The sequence below is a fragment of the Neoarius graeffei genome, chromosome 24 (assembly GCF_027579695.1).
Source record: "Neoarius graeffei isolate fNeoGra1 chromosome 24, fNeoGra1.pri, whole genome shotgun sequence".
NCBI classification, from domain to species: domain Eukaryota; kingdom Metazoa; phylum Chordata; class Actinopteri; order Siluriformes; family Ariidae; genus Neoarius; species Neoarius graeffei.
The window spans coordinates 36,240,483-36,260,196 of NC_083592.1; the positions used below are offsets into that span (position 1 = coordinate 36,240,483).

At 41.3% G+C, this 19,714-nt stretch overlaps 2 protein-coding genes across 2 annotated transcripts in view; one reads left to right on the plus strand and one right to left on the minus strand.

Annotated features, from left to right (window-relative positions):
- iqgap2 (IQ motif containing GTPase activating protein 2) overlaps window positions 1-19,714 on the minus strand; it is a 103,536-nt gene that overhangs the window by 35,687 nt on the left and 48,135 nt on the right. The window contains exons 6-15 of the mRNA XM_060907148.1: window positions 19,579-19,646; window positions 18,883-18,996; window positions 14,924-15,102; window positions 14,325-14,412; window positions 13,988-14,151; window positions 11,822-11,909; window positions 11,321-11,481; window positions 6,651-6,817; window positions 6,249-6,373; window positions 5,816-5,979 (exon numbers count right to left, since the gene is read on the minus strand). Coding sequence (XP_060763131.1) covers window positions 5,816-5,979; window positions 6,249-6,373; window positions 6,651-6,817; window positions 11,321-11,481; window positions 11,822-11,909; window positions 13,988-14,151; window positions 14,325-14,412; window positions 14,924-15,102; window positions 18,883-18,996; window positions 19,579-19,646 — 1,318 coding nt within the window. The remainder of the gene's footprint in view (window positions 1-5,815; window positions 5,980-6,248; window positions 6,374-6,650; window positions 6,818-11,320; window positions 11,482-11,821; window positions 11,910-13,987; window positions 14,152-14,324; window positions 14,413-14,923; window positions 15,103-18,882; window positions 18,997-19,578; window positions 19,647-19,714) is intronic.
- Window positions 1,324-6,138, plus strand: f2rl2 (coagulation factor II (thrombin) receptor-like 2). Its single transcript, XM_060907149.1, has 2 exons — window positions 1,324-1,582; window positions 1,710-6,138. Exons 1-2 carry the CDS (start codon window positions 1,486-1,488, stop codon window positions 2,747-2,749), a joined length of 1,137 nt encoding a protein of 378 aa, XP_060763132.1. The 5' UTR covers window positions 1,324-1,485; the 3' UTR covers window positions 2,750-6,138.

Consider the following 19,714-nt stretch of genomic DNA (forward strand, 5'->3'; position numbering starts at 1 on the left):
AAACATTTTGGCCAATGAACAGTAAGACAACAAGAATAGAGAGCTCTGTGGGGGCGTCGTGGCTCAGGTGGATAAGGCGCCATGCCATAAATCCGGGGACCCGGGTTCGATTCCGGCCCGAGGTCATTTCCCGATCCCTCCCCGTCTCTCTCTCTCCCACTCATTTCCTGTCTCTACACTGTCCTATCCAATAAAGGTGCAAAAAGCCCAAAAAAAGAATAGAGAGATCTGCATTGGCTGACTAGGGTAAGATGTCGAGCTGCCATCCATACACTGCTGGATAAAGCTGATTTGGCCTAATCGTTGTCCGACATCTCAATAGCTCGCAACATGAATTGAAAGAATGATGCAAAGACCGCATTATTTTCTCAAATGTATTCAATGTATTTTTTTCATTTACAAACCTGCGGGTATGTACTCAGGCTGTCAGTCACCACGTCCTCCAGGCTAAAGAGGAGAGGGACCATCAGGTTTGTTATCAGTGCACAGTTCAAAAGCCAGCAACTTTTTTCAGTCTTTTGTTGCCCCGTCCCAACTTTTCTGAAACGTGTTGCTGACATCAAATTCAAAATGAGCATATATTTTTCAATAAACAATAAAGTTTCTCAGTTTCAACATTTGACATGTTGTCTTTGTACTATTTTCAATGAAATACCGTATAGGGTTTCAGTGATTTGCAAATCTTCGTATTTTGGTTTTATTTACAGTTTACAGTGTCCCAACTTGGCGGCATGGTGGTGTAGTGGTTAGCGCTGTCGCCTCACAGCAAGAAGGTCCGGGTTCGAGCCCCGTGGCCGGCGAGGGCCTTTCTGTGCGGAGTTTGCATGTTCTCCCCGTGTCCGCGTGGGTTTCCTCCGGGTGCTCCGGTTTCCCCCACAGTCCAAAGACATGCAGGTTAGGTTAACTGGTGACTCTAAATTGACCGTAGGTGTGAATGTGAGTGTGAATGGTTGTCTGTGTCTATGTGTCAGCCCTGTGATGACCTGGCGACTTGTCCAGGGTGTACCCCGCCTTTCGCCCGTAGTCAGCTGGGATAGGCTCCAGCTTGCCTGCGACCCTGTAGAACAGGATAAAGCGGCTACAGATAATGAGATGAGATGAGTGTCCCAACTTTTTTGGAATTGAAACAAAACACGCAGGAGATATTCTATAATTCTCAGGAAAAAGACATAGAAGCCCACTGTGTTAAATAGAAACAGTTGTGACTTATAACTGTTGAGTAACTTGAGTAATCTCTTCCCCACAACGTCACAACAATTTCCTGAACACGTGAGACTGAGTAATTCTACAGCCAGTGTCCTGCAAGTCTGAACAGATAACCACCCCACAGCTGTAAATGGCAAAGATCATCGAGAACTTCAGCTGGATGTTCTGTTGTTTTTTCAGCTCCATTTGGATTTGTCTTTTTATTAAAGATGTGCTTAACTAATTGTATTGATTGTGGCCACCAAAAGGAAAAAGAATGATAGATGGAAAATTGAGTGAATGCCAAGAATTCAAGAGAAGACAAACATGTGGAGACTGCTTTTGATACCCTTGTATGCTTTTATGCTGGCGGACTCAAGTCATGCTCAAGACGAGCGTAAGTACTAGAAAAAATAATATGTAGTAAACCTCTTTATTAGCTTGCATTGATTAGAACCTCAAATTTTGTAAATGTGATTGCTTGTCAATATTTCAGTTTTGTTTTGTTTTTTCCATTTCAACAGAAAACTGTGCTACAGTACTAATGTGTGGTCCAAGAACATTACGTGGGGAAAATGCTATAAAAACAAAGGAATATAATTTAACCTCAGATCTACCAGTGCTTAACATCTCCAACAATCATGTGACATTCACAACTGGATTCATCAGAACCAGGGTTATTCCTGTAGCTTATATGATTGCTATTGTTATCGGAATTCCTTCAAACGCCCTGGTTCTGGCATTTCTGAGTCGGAAGACCAGATGTTTGTCGAGTGCAATCCTCTACTTAAGCCTAGCAGCTTCAGACCTTCTTCTCCTGGTCTCTCTCACACTTAAAGTCCACTACCATCTGAACGGCAACAACTGGGTGTTTGGGGAACTCGCCTGCAAACTTGTGACAGCTTCCTTTTATGGTAACATGTACTGCTGCATACATACCCACATGTGTATTAGCATGTTGCGGTATTTAGCTGTGGTACATCCATTCCTGTACAGAAGACTCTCCAAAAGATCTTGCACAACCTGGGCAAGCCTGACTGTGTGGATTGTTTTTGCTATGGCCATGGCTCCGGAATTACTCCCTCGTCAAAGCTACTACCTCGTCAACGACGGGATCATCACGTGTCACGACGTTCTACCTTATGACGATAAACTATATAACATCCTAATTTTTTATAGATTATGCCTCATTTTCCTAGGCTTCATATTTCCTTTCGCAGTCATCATATTTACCTATGGATCCATTGTATATCAGCTAAGCAGGTCTAGCTGTGATTTTACATATTACATCAAGGCAAGCACACTTGTATTTGTGATCTTCTTAGTGTGTTTCACGCCAAGTAACACGATCCATTTGATACATTATGTGAGGCTGTATACAAGCAAACAAGATGACTTCTATAATTACTTCAGTGTAGCTGTGTGTGTCTGCTGCTTTCACAGTTGCCTGGACCCCTTCCTTTCTTACATTATAACAAAGACGTCAACCCCCAGAGAGATCGTATCTCACTTCCAGAATGTCTCTGGGAAGTTCGGTGATTCACTGCAAACCTACACCCGGTAAAATGGAGATACATTAAAGTCGACCACACTCTGTGCTACTTGTACCATTATAACCATTGCCCAAGTTGTCGATAAATATTATTGTCAATTCACACTCTTAACCTTGTTACACTACCGTTCAAAAGTTTGGGGTCACTTTGAAATGTCCTTATTTTTGAAAGAAAAGCACTGTTCTTTTCAATGAAGATCACTTTAAACTAATCAGAAATCCACTCTATACATTGCTAATGTGGTAAATGACTATTCTAGCTGCAGATGTCTGGTTTTTGGTGCAATATCTCCATAGGTGTATAGAGGCCCATTTCCAGCAACTCTCACTCCAGTGTTCTAATGGTACAATGTGTTTGCTCATTGCCTCAGAAGGCTAATGGATGATTAGAAAACCCTTGTACAATCATGTTAGCACAGCTGAAAACAGTTTAGCTCTTTAGAGAAGCTATAAAACTGTAGCCTGGCAAGCCAGACTAAATGTGAATATTTAGTCTGGCCTCGATCCGTAGACATTTCCAAAGCGGGTAGGAGGAACAAACCGCTGTCTTTCAAACTGTCTCTGTGCGTATAGGCCAACGCTCTGACCAATCAGCGCAACAGTGACTGTGACGTAGTCAGAGCGACAGAAAGCAGTGGGGGAGGCCTTGAAATTAAATAATTTTTCAAAATGCGTATTAATTAATAAACAGGTCCTAGATATTAAGAAGTTTGGAGATAATGACCACAAGTTTGGAGTCTGTACCACATACACATTTTTTCCAAGTGTTTTTCAAGGGTTTGCTTAAACTGTTTTTGAGAGTTTTTATTTAGTGGTGTTTGGTGAAATAATTTCCCTTAAATTTAAAATAACGGGAAAATAAGAAACAATCAAAAAGTAATGTTTCAAAGCTGTTTATTAATTCTTCGTACTGCACAAACTAGCCCCATCCTTTTGGCTACGAGCGGAGTCAGCTGGTAGATCAGACTTTTGCCATAGCCGGTCGGCAAAACAGCGAAAACGTCCTTCTTGAAAAGGAATGAGCGGAGAGCCTCTTCCTGCTCATGTTTCAATGAAAACTCCAAATCTAATTCTTCTAAAACTGATTCCAAAGCGGAGTCAAACGCGTGCTGTTCACTAGCCCGTAGCCATTTTTCCTGTTGCGCTTTCTCCAGCATCGCGCAGCTTTGTCGTCACTCCTGCAAAAGCCCGCCCAAAGAATCCAAACAAAAACCTTGCGTTGTGATTGGCGGGCACGATTTGATGCCCGGGGTGTTTTTGTTTATATGGTGCGAGGCTAGACCCATTCGCTAGGCAAAAATATTTTTGGCCGCTAGGCGGTTGGGTCTAGTTTACTAGGCTAATAAAACTGACCTTCAGATTGAGTTTCTGAAGCATCACATTTGTGGGGTTGATTAAATGCTCAAAATGGCCAGAAAAATGTCTTGACTATATTTTCTATTCATTTTACAACTTATGGTGGGAAATAAAAGTGTGACTTTTCATGGAAAACACAAAATTGTCTGGGTGACCCCAAACTTTTGAACGGTAGTGTATGTTTGGGCATAAACGGAAGGACAGGAGTGTATAACACAAATAATGCTTAGGGCACATGCATCTATTCTACAGGAAATCACAGGTACTTCAATAATATAGGCTCTTAGAACAGAATGTATGATGTTTCCAGAAAAAAATCTTAACAATATATGCATAATTAGGTTATATTTCACAGTTATTCCATGAAATTGAGTTGTACATGAGCTGATAGCTGATGAGGCGCGTAGCGCCAAGTTGGCTATAGCCATGTACAACATGATTGAGTGGAATAACTGCTTTCTCATATTTACGTTCACTGGATTTTAAGAAACAGAGCATTTTTATTTTTTGCAAATTTGATAAATAAAAACTTTATACAAAACGTCTGACAAAATAATTTCCGCTTAGAACGTAAACAAACTGGCCAAATGACAGTAGCAATTTGTGAAAAAATGTGATAATAATAATTATTGAAAAATAAAAAAGGTACGTTCTTACCATCAAATACTTTTATTCCATATTTTATTGCTTTTATTTTTTGTATTTCTTGTGGTTTTGCTTTTGAATAGAGTTTTTATTTCATCCTCGGTTGGTTCAGCAGTACGCTCCGCCGTTTTGTTTTTCTCTACTCTACGGTATATGAGCTGATAGCCTAGTAGTAGAGTAGCCAATCAGAGCACGCGATTGCTCATATCCAGTGAATGTGGCTACAATAACGTGTTATACTGATTAAAGCAGCTTGTCAATTTATCCAGAAAAATGATGCCATTTTAAAAACGATGTACATCTTTGCACTGGGGGCGGCACGGTGGTGTAGTGGTTAGCGCTGTCGCCTCACAGCAAGAAGGTCCGGGTTCGAGCCCCGTGGCCGGCGAGGGCCTTTCTGTGCGGAGTTTGCATGTTCTCCCCGTGTCCGCGTGGGTTTCCTCCAGGTGCTCCGGTTTCCCCCACAGTCCAAAGACATGCAGGTTAGGTTAACTGGTGACTCTAAATTGACCGTAGGTGTGAATGTGAGTGTGAATGGTTGTCTGTGTCTGTGTGTCAGCCCTGTGATGACCTGGCGACTTGTCCAGGGTGTACCCCGCCTTTCGCCCGTAGTCAGCTGGGATAGGCTCCAGCTTGCCTGTGACCCTGCAGAACAGGATAAAGCGGCTAGAGATAATGAGATGAGATGAGATCTTTGCACTGGCAGAGATTAATTATAGCAAAACTGCTGACTCTTCCTCTACTGTTGCTTTTTTAAAAATATCCTGTTGTTTGTAAAGGCTGTTTTTCCAGCTTTAATTATGAGTCATAAATGTTGATGTAACATGTATTTCTTTGTTCTTTCTGTATCTTCATAAAAAAAATAACTTTCTCAATCTCTCCATCAACCTTTCTTCATCTTGATATTTTTGTACACTAGTGGCTGTTGGTCATTTATTTGTTCACAATATATCATCAGAGATTGAAAACTCTTGAAAGCAGAAATTAAAAAAAAAAAAAAGTACATGAGTACTCCTGGGTACAAATTCTTTCTTTAGCAACACCATACAACATGATGAGATGTCAGTAAGTCAGTACCTTGCAGATAAGGTCTTTGGTGTGCAGCAGCAGATCATGGTAGTGTTTGGCTGTGTCTGGATTAACTCCCTGTAGTTTGGCTGTTGGGAGAGTTAGAGCAGCAAATGTCTTCTCTGCATCTCCAGAATTCAGAGCTTCGTTGATTTCAGCAATGGCGATGACTCCTGCAGACACAGACGTCATATGGTTAGTGCGATTAACAGAAATGGAGAAAAAAAAACCCCATACATTTCTGTGTAGTGAATCTAAAACACTTGTATGTATACTGATAAAATGCAAAAAAAGATCAAGTATAATATAATCCAGCGTTGTGTATCAATTGTGCAAATAAATAAACGTTTGTCATTTTCATGGTTTGTATTCCACAAGAGTCTCTTTTATTTAAGTAGCTGAGAGCTGGATGTAAAACAGTATGTCTGCACCGAGCCCTTACTTTCATTTTCCTCATGAACCTGAAAGTTAACAGTGTCGATGCACTTCTGAACATCGTTCCAGGTGAGAAACTCCTGGCCCTGAGCGAGAGATTCTGCTCTAAGCCTTATCAGCATATCGGCATACCTGTTGGAAAATAAAATATGGAATAATTTCAGTTTTAATTCCTTTAATTATGATTATGAAACAAAACCAAAATAATATACCAGGACTCACATTTATTACATTATTCGTAGTAAGACTGTTCATCTGAGATGAATGCAGTTATAGGGAAAGTTACTTGACTGGATCAGAACTCAACTGCTTGAAAATTATGGGCAAAGGTTCTATTTTTTCTATTTAGTAATATCCAAGTCAATCACTAAAGATGTAATTAACTGCCAGTCACCATTTTCTTTATTACCTCTGCATATTGTCGTGGTCAATGTTGCCGAAACCAAGTGGAGAGTCAGAAAGTTGCTCGCTGACAGCCACAACATCCTTAGTGTCCAGCAACTCATTTAAAACAGCTACTGCTGACAGCATCTCAACAGCAACACACAGCTCCTCATGGCTCAGACCTGCCTTATTCTGAGGCACAAACCAATCCAATGACAGCAGTCAAAATCAAGTAAATATTACAGTATAAAAGAAACCTGAAGTGATGCACATTCTGGGTTAATACTACTCAAACACATACAGCGCCCTCCACAATTATTGGCACCCCTCGTTAAGATATGTTCTTAGGCTTCTAATAAATTCTTTTTTTTAAAATAATTTTTATAGTACAACAATGCAAAAAAAAAGAGAAAAATCCAACCTTTAATTCAAGTGCATTTATTCAGTGGGGAAAAAAATCCCACATTAAGAAATAATTATTTTACATGAAATCATGTGTGCCACAATTATTGGCACCCCTGATGTTAATACTTTGTACAACTCCCTTTTGGGCGGCACGGTGGTGTAGTGGTTAGCGCTGTCGCCTCACAGCAAGAAGGTCCTGGGTTCGAGCCCCGGGGCCGGCGAGGGCCTTTCTGTGTGGAGTTTGCATGTTCTCCCCGTGACCGCGTGGGTTTCCTCCGGGTGCTCCGGTTTCCCCCACAGTCCAAAGACATGCAGGTTAGGTTAACTGGTGACTCTAAATTGACCGTAGGTGTGAATGTGAGTGTGAATGGTTGTCTGTGTCTATGTGTCAGCCCTGTGATGACCTGGTGACTTGTCCAAGGTGTACCCCGCCTTTCGCCCGTAGTCAGCTGGGATAGGCTCCAGCTTGCCTGCGACCCTGTAGAAGGATAAAGCGGCTAGAGATAATGAGATGAGATGAGATGAGATGAGACAACTCCCTTTTGCCAACAAGACAGCACTTAATATTCTCCTATAACATTTCACAGGATGGGAGAATACAGAGAGAGGGACATTCGACCATTCCTCTTTGCACAATCTCTCTAAATCGTCCAGAGTTCTGGGTCCTCTCCTATGCACTCTCCTCTTCAGCTCACCCCACAGGTTTTCAATTGGGTTGAGGTCTGGGGACTGAGATGGCCATGGGAGGAGCTTGATTTTGTGTGGTGAACCATTTTTGTGTAGATTTGGCCACATGTTTAGGGTCATTATCTTGCTGAAAGACCCAGTGACGACCCATCTTCAGCTTTCGGGCAGAGGCCACCAGATTTTGATTTAAAATGTCCTGGTATGGGCGGCATGGTGGTGTAGTGGTTAGCGCTGCTGCCTCACAGCAAGAAGGTCTGGGTTCGAGTCCCGTGGCCGGTGAGGGCCTTTCTGTGTGGAGTTTGCATGTTCTCCCTGTGTCCGTGTGGGTTTCCTCCAGGTGCTCCGGTTTCCTCCAAAGACATGCAGGTTAGGTTAACTGGTGACTCTAAATTGACCGTAGGTGTGAATGTGAGTGTGAATGGTTGTCTGTGTCTATGTGTCAGCCCTGTGATGACCTGGCGACTTGTCCAGGGTGTACCCCGCCTTTCACCCGTAGTCAGCTGGGATAGGCTCCAGCTTGCCTGCGACCCTGTAGAACAGGATAAAGCGGCTAGAGATAATGAGATGAGATGTCCTGGTATTTCAAAGAGTTCATGATGCCATGCACCCTAACAAGGTTCCCGGGGCCTTTGGAAGAGAAACAGGCCCACAGCATCACCGATCCTCCCCCATACTTCACAGTGGGCATGAGGTGCTTTTCCGCATACTCATCTTTTTTGTTACGCCAGACCCACTTAGAGTGTTTGTTGCCAAAAAGTTCTATCTTGGTCTCATCTGACCAAAGCACACGGTCCCAGTTGAAGTCCCAGTACCGCTTAGCGAACTCCGGACGTTTACTGTACGTTTATGCTTGTAAGTGAGAAAAGGCTTTTTTTGTGCATGCCTCCCAAACAGCTTGTTGGCATGTAGATAGCACCTGATGGTTGTTATGGAGACTTTGTGACCCCAAGATGCTACTCTTTGATGCAATTCTCTAACAGTGAGCTTTGGAGAACTTTTTACTTCTCTTACCATCCTCCTCACTGTGCATGGTGGCAAGATAAACTTGTATCCTCGTCCAGGCTTGTTTGCCACTGTTCCAGTTGTTTTAAACATTTATTTTCTAGGAATTGTTATGGGTGCCAATAATTGTGGAACAGGTGATTTTATGAAAAATAATTATTTCTTAGTCAGGGATTTTTTTTTAATTCACTTGCGTTAAGGGTTACATTTTTCTACAATTTTCAGTGTGAGATTATGCTTCTGCAATAAAAATTGAATTTATTTTATGGCTTTTAACACATCTTAACCAGGGGTGCCAATAATTGTGCAGGGCACTGTAAATACATAGAAATCAGCTACTTGATAATTGTACTGTGGTGTCTGTTTTTTTTCTCTCTAAATATAGTTAAAAACGTAAGTCTGACTTTAAAATTCACTTTATTTACTGACTCATTATAATATTTTCCTCTATATACAACTCCAAATCAGAAAAAGCTGGGACTGTGTGGAAAATGCAAATAAACAAAAAAGAAAGCAGTGATTTCTAAATTTACTTTGACTTGTATTTCATTACAGTTGGTATGAACCCAAGATACTTAATGTTTTGTCTGGTCAGCTTCATTTCATTTATTAATACACATCCATTCCTGAGTTTCAGGCCTGCAACACATCCAAAAAAGGCTGAAACGGGACAATTTAGGGCTAGTAATGAGCTAAAACAATTAAATAATGATGTGATTTGAAACAGGTGATGTCAACAGGTGACTGTGTTCATGATTTGGTACAAAATCAGTATCCAGAAAAAAGGCCTAGTTTTTGAGGAGCAAAGATGGAGCAAGGATATCCAGTTTGTCAACAAAAATACGTGAGAAAATAATGGAAATGTTAAGAATGTTCCTCAAAGAAAGATACAAAGGGATTTGGATAGTTCACTCTCTATGATGTATAATATCATTAAACAATTCGAGGAATCTGGAGGAATTTCAGTGCGTAAAGGGCAAGGGCGCAAGCCTAAGCTGAACACCCATGATCTCTGATCCCTCAGATGGCACTGTATCAAGAACCATCATTCATCTATAGCTGATATAACCATATGGGCTCGGGATTATTCTGGCAAACCTTTGTTAAGCACTACGATACAGAGTTACATCCACAAATGCCAGTTACAACTTTACTGTAAAACATCAACTAATGCGCTGTTGTATTGTTTTCAGTGCAATACAAGTCAAAGACTATTTACAAGTCATTGTTTTCAGTTTTAATTTAAATTTCAACATAATATCCCAACTTTTTCTGATTTGGAGTTGCTCATCTCATCTCATCATCTCTAGCCGCTTTATCCTGTTCTACAGGGTCGCAGGCAAGCTGGAGCCTATCCCAGGCGAAAGGCGGGGTACACCCTGGACAAGTCGCCAGGTCATCACAGGGCTGAGACAACCATTCACACTCACATTCACACCTACGGTCAATTTAGAGTCACCAGTTAACCTAACCTGCATGTCTTTGGACTGTGGGGGAAACCGGAGCACCCGGAGGAAACCCATGCGGACAACATGCAAACTCCACACAGAAAGGCCCTCACCGGCCACGGGGCTCGAACCCGGACCTTCTTGCTGTGAGGCGACAGCGCTAACCACTACACCACCGTGCCGCCCCGATTTGGAGTTGCTTTTTTTTTAAATTTAAATCACACCAATGCACAATGAGGATCCTGAAATGGTTTTCTATTCACTATAAACACATACTATGCTCACCACATAATGTAATGAAGTTGTAGATCCTCCGTGATGTACTATATGCACTATAACTATCACCTAGCTGAAGACAGTTTCTTGTAGTGCCGACTTGTATTTTCTGTATATTTTAACATATCAACATTCTTAATCTGTGATAGACATCCCAGGTGAATTCTCCTGCCTTGCACCCAGAGTTACCAGGACAGGATCTGAATCCACCATGACCCTGCTCAGGCTAACGCGATTATTGAAGATGAATGAATAATTGATCATTCTTACTATTCTATCTTCTCTACAATTAAACTTTGATGATGTACTTGCTGCTGACACGGTTCCATACAGTAATATGGTTACTGGTTAGGATGTTTTTTCAGAACCACAGGAAATCCATCCATCCAATATATGTAGCCGCTTTATCCTGTTCTACAGGGTCGCAGGCAAGCTGGAGCCTATCCCAGCTGACTATGTGTGAGAGGCAGGGTACACCCTGGACAAGTCGCCAGGTCATCGCAGGGCTGACACATAGACACAGACAACCATTCACACTCACATTCACACCTACCGTCAATTTAGAGTCATCAATTAGCCTAACCTGCATGTCTTTGGACTGTGGGGGAAACCGGAGCACCTGGAGGACACGGCGAGAGCATGCAAACTCCACACAGAAAGGCCCTCGTTGACCACTGGGCTCGAACCCAGAACCTTCTTGCTGTGAGGCAACAGTGCTAACCACTACACCACCATGCCGCCCTCCACAGGAAATCAATTTGTAAATTCTTGGTAGTATTTGATAATCCTTTTTCGAATAAGCAATTGGTTATGTCATGTAAAAAGCACTCAAATCATCAGCTAGTCACTCTCAACAGTTTAAATCCGAAAAGCTGACCTTTGAGCTGTTCTGTAAGCTGAAAAGTTCAGACTGGTACAAGTTGGCAGCAGTGGGATACACCAGGGGCAGCTGGGCTTCCAAGTTCATCAGCTCCTCGACTGTGTTCTCCGCAATTCCCATCCGAATGGCAGCATTGATGGCAGCAACAGACTCCTGCTCTGTGGCCATCAAAACAATCACATTGTAGCTTGTGTATTTACATCACTTACTACATATAATGACATTTTGTTATACAGTAAGTGTTAAAATACTGCAATATTATTCGCCAATACTACTTCCTGGTGTGTTATGCCATGTTACTGTGTTATGCTTCATTGCCACACACTCCCTCTTCTGGAAACACACCTGCCAATGGCGATTTTTGGCCATTTAACTGAAAAATTAATTAGCTTGCTACTTCTGCATGAATAACCTTTACTGCAGAAAAATTTCTGGTTTGCCAAATTGCCGAAAGGTCTTTTTCCACAATATATGAGGTAAAGTTAAAAGTATGCATACTTCGTCTCTCTGCTTCAGCAAAGTCATTGCAGGTGCTCACGGCCCTTTGAATCTCATCTCTCTCCAGCTGAGTTGCAGCACCTACATCCTGCAGAAAAGGATGTAATCAACAGCACAAATTAAACATGTGTTTTTTAAATCATGCTCTAGATACACAACATGTATGAGCCTGTGACTTTGAAGAACGTGATAATAGTAAGAGAGCAAAAATCTGATTCCTCGTTTTTATGTATGAATCATTAATAACATTACTGTAGCTGTGTGTCTTTTTTATTCTCAGCTTCAGATACTCTGATACCCTCAGATACTCTGACCACTCCTGCTTCCACTCCTGCTTTGTTCATATTTCTGCAATATTTTCTAATTAACAAATACAAGAAACAAGTGAAATGATTTCTGCTTATGTTAGAAGAAGCCAGAAGTGGTCAGACCAAACACAAATTAAATTTTCCTGGAAAGAAAATCCCAATTAATTTATTGTGGGTAACAGTGCACACCTGTACTGAATAACTTGTTTTATTCTATCCACAGTCACTGGATATGAGCAACCAAGTGCTCTGATTGGCTACTCTACTACCAGGCTATCAGCTCATATACCATGAGTAGAGAAAAACAAAATGGCGCATACATGTCAACCTATACGGAATGTCCGTATTTTATACGGATTTGATTCAATAAACGTAGTATACGGGCGTACAAATAAAGTTATATGGATTCTTTAAAAAAACCTTCAATATTTATTTAGAGCTATAATCAATTCCCACGATGATAAAAGAGCGCATAACATTTACAAACGTACTGTACACCACAGAAAGCACAAACAGCCAGTAAAGAGTCTTATGAAATCATGCGTTATCTTGTGGTAGCGAGACTTCGTTCCACTTTTCATCATGCGCACACCGCATTGCGAGAATCCCGCCAACCGGGAAGTAACATTTTGTTTGAAACGCGCATTTCCACCTGAGCGACTTTCACTAGCGACTGAAAAGATTCTGAATGGGCACTCCGGCAAGATCAACACAGACAGTTGCTGTGACATGCAGCCTAGTGAGGTATTGGTGCAGAGTGCTAAAAAAGCTGTCATGGAGTACAATTCAGAACATTAGAGTGACACTTTGTGTTTTTGTCAAACACTGGAGCTTTGTATTCATTCTGAAGGTTTATTGTTATTAATATTGAATGAAAAGTAACTTGGATATATCATTGTTAATTATCATTCAAATTTTAGGTAAATTATTTTAATTTGCATCTTATACGGATTTTATAAGGGAAATACGGATTTTGGAGGTTGGTTATACAGGTTTGATTGACCAAGGGTTGGCATGTATGATGGCGGCGCGTGTTGCTGAACCAACCGAGGATGAAATAAAAACTCTACTTGAAAACAAAACCCCAAAAAATACAAAAGCAACAAAATATGAAATTAAAGCATTTAATTTTAAGAACGTATCTTTTTATTTTTCAAGAATTATTATTATAGCATTTTCACAAAATTGCTACTGTCATTTCGCCGGCTTTGGAAATGATTGTTGGATGTTTTGTATAAAGTTAATATTTATCAAATTTGCAAAAAATAAAAATGCTCTGTTTCTCACAACCCTGTGAATGTGGATGGAATAAAACAGTTATTCCACTCAATCTCGTCGTACACGGCTTGTAGCTAATTTAGCGCTATGCGCCTCGTCGGCTATCGGCTCATGTATGACTTGATTTCGTGGAATAACTGTTAAAGATAATGATAGTATAGTTATTTCAATAGGCGGCACGGTGGTGTAGTGGTTAGCGCTGTCGCCTCACAGCAAGAAGATCCGGGTTCGAGCCCCGTGGCCGGCGAGGGCCTTTCTGTGTGGAGTTTGCATGTTCTCCCCGTGTCCGCATGGGTTTCCTCCGGGTGCTCCAGTTTCCCCCACAGTCCAAAGACATGCAGGTTAGGTTAACTGGTGACTCTAAATTGACCGTAGGTGTGAATGTGAGTGTGAATGGTTGTCTGTGTCTATGTGTCAGCCCTGTGATGACCTGGCGACTTGTCCAGGGTGTACCCCGCCTTTTGCCCGTAGTCAGCTGGGATAGGCTCCAGCTTGCCTGCGACCCTGTAGAACAGGATAAAGCGGCTAGAGATAATGAGATGAGATGAGTTACTTCGATATTTTATACAGCCATTCCCACCTTAGCTTTGTGATCTCGGTACGAAGTAAAGTGTTCCAGGTACCACTGAGAGTTAACTTCTGAGATACTGAGAATACCCAGGGCAGGAAGCCTGAGGGCAGCTAGGAGAGCCTCTTTATCCTGGAAATCAATGGCCTGATTCACCTTCTGCACAGCTGCAAGCACTGCAAAAAGAGGATACATGATTTCAGGTTGACAGCTGAGCAAAGCTTTTCTCAATAATTAACCTTTTGTGCAGAATGCCTCTTACACTGAAAATATAAATCGAATTGAACGATGTTCATGGAGACTAAAAATAAAATCAGAGTAGTTTTGTAAAGACAATTTGTTCACTCACTGTTGACCAAGTCCACACTGTTTTGGATCTCCTGCTGGGTCAGTAACTCCTCGTATACATCCCTCTCTTCAGTTGCAATGGAAGAACGCTGGACGGACACAAAGGCAAACTAATTTAGCAGGCCATCAGTCATAAATAGTGACCTTGAGAGGTATGTACTTTGACAGAATTGATATGTGACTTGTATTTAAAAATATAAAAGCATTAATTAATCAGGCACATACAGTCATGTGCTGTATATCTTCAAGCAAGCTCCAGCCCTGACCTGGTAATATACTGTAGCATTCAAGAGTCACCAAATGAACTCTTGAGGGAGTTATATTATTTTTGCACCTAAATTTTGCCGATGCTGTAGATAATGGAATGCCTGAATTTATGGGAGGCTCTAGGGAGAGGTGTCCAAATCTAAATGACCCACTTCGCGCAGCCCTTTGGAAAATGTGCTTACTTCCCTTTTTGCATTTCACAACATGGACACAAGCACTTTTATTTCTCAGTGTGCTACTCTGAATAATGGCCATTCAACCTGTGAGCATTTCATCTCAGAATGTGAGAGTACAACTTTACAATCATTACAAAAAAATGCGTCGATGTCTTACACGTCCTGAAGCAAGTGTCTCTTTCCTCCTCTTGGCCTGGCTCAGTGTATCTTGGTAGTCCTGAGCTAGTTCTTCATTGGTGTTCCTCAGCATTGCATTCGGGTTGTGCAAAGCTGACATGGTGCCTTCGGCCTGACCTTTATCTATGGCCTCGTTAATGGCAATAACAGCAGCATGTACTGCAGGTAGAAGACAAAAAAGAGGACCCGGATTAATTTGGAAGGACAATAAAGACATATTTTAGGGTTTCAAATTGACAAGTCGGCCAATCAGTCAAGCATTCTTGGTGGAACAATTCTAAATGCAATTTATCATTTAGAATGCTTAATTCAAGTTATCTAATTTAAGCCTATATGTATATCCATCCATCCATTATCTGTAGCCACTTATCCTGTACAGGGTTGCAGGCGAGCTGGAGCCTATCCCAGCTGGCTATGGGCGAGAGGCAGGGTACACCCTGGACAAGACGCCAGATCATCGCAGGGCTGACACACAGAGACAAACAACCATTCACACCCATGGTCAATTTAGAACCACCAATTAGCCTAACATGCATGTCTTTGGACTGTGGGGGAAACCGGAGCACCCGGAGGAAACCCACACAGATATGGGGAGAACATGCAAACTCCGCACAGAAAGGCCCTCGTCGGCCACAGGGCTCGAACCCAGGACCTTCTTGCTGTGAGGCGACAGCGCTAACCACTACACCACCGTGCCGCCCTGCTAAAATTCTCACACAGTAAAATGTTTATACTGTTAATTGTAAGACGAATGAAACTCATGATAACCTTTTTGCTGTGAGGCGACAGTGCTAACCACTATACCAACGTGCTGCTTGCTCTCTCTCTCATATATATATATATATATATATATATATATATATATATATATATATATATAAATATATATATATATATATATATATATAAAATAAATTTCAGTGGATCGGTAGATGATTAGTCAACTTTCAGTTGGTCAACCAATAAAATTCTTAATATTTACAACAGTATACAGTGCATTTAAAGGAAAATTAATGAACACACTTTGGGAACAATCTGATTCACAAATTTATTTAATCTGTAACGGTGTTAAAGTACTTATATTGGTAACGTGGCCCTATAATAATTCTCCAATTTGGTACAACTTAACCCTTTCACCACTGCAGACTGCTATTCCAGTCTCACTGTCGTAAGGAAAAAGTTACCCAGTGGGGAAAAAGTTAATATATGTTTAGGCACTGCCTAAAAGCAGAGCTCTTGATGAGCGGAAAATATGTGTTTATAAGTGGCGCCCAGAGCTGTCAATCATTATTCATGTTCTGGGCAGAGCTGTCAGCCCAGGAAGCTGTATTTGTTATGCTGCAGATGTTCACTGCTGTGTTTATATTCACCATGTGCCTCCATCAGAGATTTAGTGTAGTATGTTGTAAAGCTTTGCTGTTTGTCTTCCAGATATGTCATTCATGCACAATGTAAGGTTTATGTGTGCTGTTTATTGAGTGTGTGTGTGTGTGTGTGTGTGTGTGTGTGTGTGTGTGTGTGTGTGTGTGTGTGTATTGGTTGAACTGTAGTTCAGCATGAGACTTTGAGCGCAGAGGCTAATGGTGGAGGTTTGCACCCTTGGTTGAGCGGAGCAAGGTGTGTAACATTCAGCGCATAGTCTGTAAACATTACTCTGCAAAATTGTGCATTTGTTTACAACCATGTTACATAAATCATTTTTGTTTTGTTTTCATTAGTGCTCATGGAGCTCGGTGTATGGTGCTTGATCCTATACTCATGTTCAAGAGGAATAAAAAATAAAACACATATGCACCCGTCAGAGCCTCTCTGCTGTTGTTCTTAATGCCAAGGGCTACTACAGTGTTAGTAAATAATCCAACGTCATTTTTTAAAAAGTAAATTAAAATAAGCATTGAATAAAAACACATCCATCTTATGTAATTAAAGATACAAATTTCGTTGTCCGGTGGTCAAGTGTTTATGAGATATGTTGCCTTGCACTTATGATCAGGTTCCCTGTGGTGGTACATCATTCGTACGTACGTACATTACCGTTCAAAAGTTTGGGGTCACTTTGAAATGTCCTTCTTTTTGAAAGAAAAGCACTGTTCTTTTCAATGAAGATCACTTTAAACTAATCAGAAATCCACTCTATACATTGCTAATGTGGTAAATGACTATTCTAGCTGCAAATGTCTGGTTTTTGGTGCAATATCTCCATAGGTGTATAGAGGCCCATTTCCAGCAACTCTCACTCCAGTGTTCTAATGGTACAATGTGTTTGCTCATTGCCTCAGAAGGCTAATGGATGATTAGAAAACCCTTGTACAATTATGTTAGCACAGCTGAAAACAGTTTAGCTCTTTAGAGAAGCTATTGCGGTTTTTCACCCACATGACCAAGTCATGTGATGCATCGTTAGGCTGCCATTTTGGACGTCACGGCTCGAATCAGTTTGAATGCGAGGAAGGCGACAAACGAAAAACATAAAAGAAAAAAGAGCGAGATGCAGAAAACACCTTCACTATCCAGCGACGTAGGGCATTTACAGGGCGAGCAGAGGGAGAGGTATTTGCAAAAATTGAGGTTAGCAGGCTTAGAGAACGACGTTTACCTGCTTCCACCAGGATTGTTCGCTGACGTACGGAAGTACACAAAGCCCTCGTCTTTACCTGACTACAAATATTTTGTGTCAGGCTGGGTAACATGCCTACATCAGTGGGTCGTCCCTGGAGCCGGTGGTCGCCATCTTATTACAGCTAAGGTTTGTTCACATTTTCATTTACTTTCGGTCCTCAGGATAAACAAAATGTTATTAAATGTCATTGAAATAACTTCTTAGTCTGTTGAGACATGGCCCGTTATAAATTTGCTGTTACCAGGCAATGACCAAGAACTGTATTATTAGGGTCGGTGTCTGTGTTGTAGCAGTGTACTAGCAGCTAGCTGTTAGCACTAATGTCAACAATATAGTAGCTAGTATGTTACTGTAGCAATGTTTACGTTCAGTCATTTGGATGACTGTTAAAACCTTTTAGTCTCAAGTTTTTCCTTTACTGTATTTACTAGTTTACTGTAATTATGATCTGGCAGCTATTTACACTGGATCCAGTGTAAATAGCTGCCGGAGCGCGCTCCGGCTTGCTCCCCCTCAAATTAAGCAGCGTGCTCCGGCTTGCTCCCCCTCAAATTAAGCAGCGCGCTCCGGCTTGCTCCCGGAGCACTCCGGGAGCAAGCTGGAGCGCGCTGCTTAATTTGAGGGGGAGCAAGCCGGAACGCGCTCCAGAACCTCAGCCGGAGCACTCCGGGAGCAAGCCGGAGCGCGCTGCTTAATTTGAGGGGGAGCAAGCCGGAGCATGCTCCGGCAACTATTTACACTGGATCCGGTGTAAATAGCTGCCGGATCATAATTACAGTAAACTAGTAAATACAGTAAAGGAAAAACTTGAGACTGAAAGGTTTTAACAGTCATCCAAATGACTGAACGTAAACATTGCTACAGTAACATACCAGCTACTATGTTGTTGACATTAGCTAGCTTGACCTTCAAAATGGCGGACACCGGGGCGTCACGTGACCCTGTGACGTCAGGTGAAATACCTCAATAAAACTGACCTTCCTTTGAGCAGATTGAGTTTCTGGAGCATCACATTTGTGGGGTCGATTAAATGCTCAAAATGGCCAGAAAAATGTCTTGACTATATTTTCTATTCATTTTACAACTTATGGTGGGAAATAAAAGTGTGACTTTTCATGGGAAACACAAAATTGTCTGGGTGACCCCAAACTTTTGAACGGTAGTGTACGTACATACGGTACATACTGTACAGACGTCGTACGGTTGCAAAAGCCATCAAAAATCAGGTCGATGCGTCACATATTCTCTTAAGTATGGTGCTTCACTCTACTAATATAGCCACAGTGTAATATTTCTCTCATATGAGTGTATTTACTCACAAGCAGCTTCATCCACTGAGAGCTCATTTGCTAGGATGCCACCAATCTTACTGAAGGCTGGCATCTGGATACCATACTTCTCCAACTCTTTCCTCATGTTGCTGATCTCCTCCTCTGGAAAGAAGGAACATTTATTTTGATTCATTTAAAACATGTGAACTCAGAAACAATAGTGACGCTTTTAAAAACTGGCTTCTCCTAGAAAACGCATGAACAGTGCGCAGCCACACTCATTTCAAGTCATGTGTCAAGAAATGTCTCCTTCCCATCAGCAAGTCATTTCAGTTCATTTTAATCTTGGCCTACTGCTGATGAGGTCATTAAGCAATAAAACAATGGGTGGAGAAAACATATCAGTAGTATGTGATAAAAAATAAAAATAAAAATTCCAATTAAACCAAGCACGGCTAGTAATTACTTGGCATTATTGCTCACAGGCGTGGCAGGTAATTCACCTTCTGTGCTTTTATGTTTTTGTCTTGTTTATGAAGCGCGCCTGCTAGACACCTGAGTACTCATGACTGATGAAGGACTGTATGATGAATGAAAAAAAAAAAAAATCAAATTTAGCATCATTACAAAGATTTTCCGTATTAATGGGGTCAGAATGATAACGTGAGATTATTGCGTAATTTTATTGTTCAGGATGTAATTGTGCGAGTTTACAAGGCTCAAAGACGAGTCTGTTGTGTATACCTGTGAAGTCCACTTTCCCCAACAAGTCTTGGATTTGTGGTGCAATCCCCAATTTATAGAGATATAAACTGAGAAAAAAAAAAAAAGAATGTTATGCAATTACAAACAAATATAAGAAACTCTAAGACCAGACTCT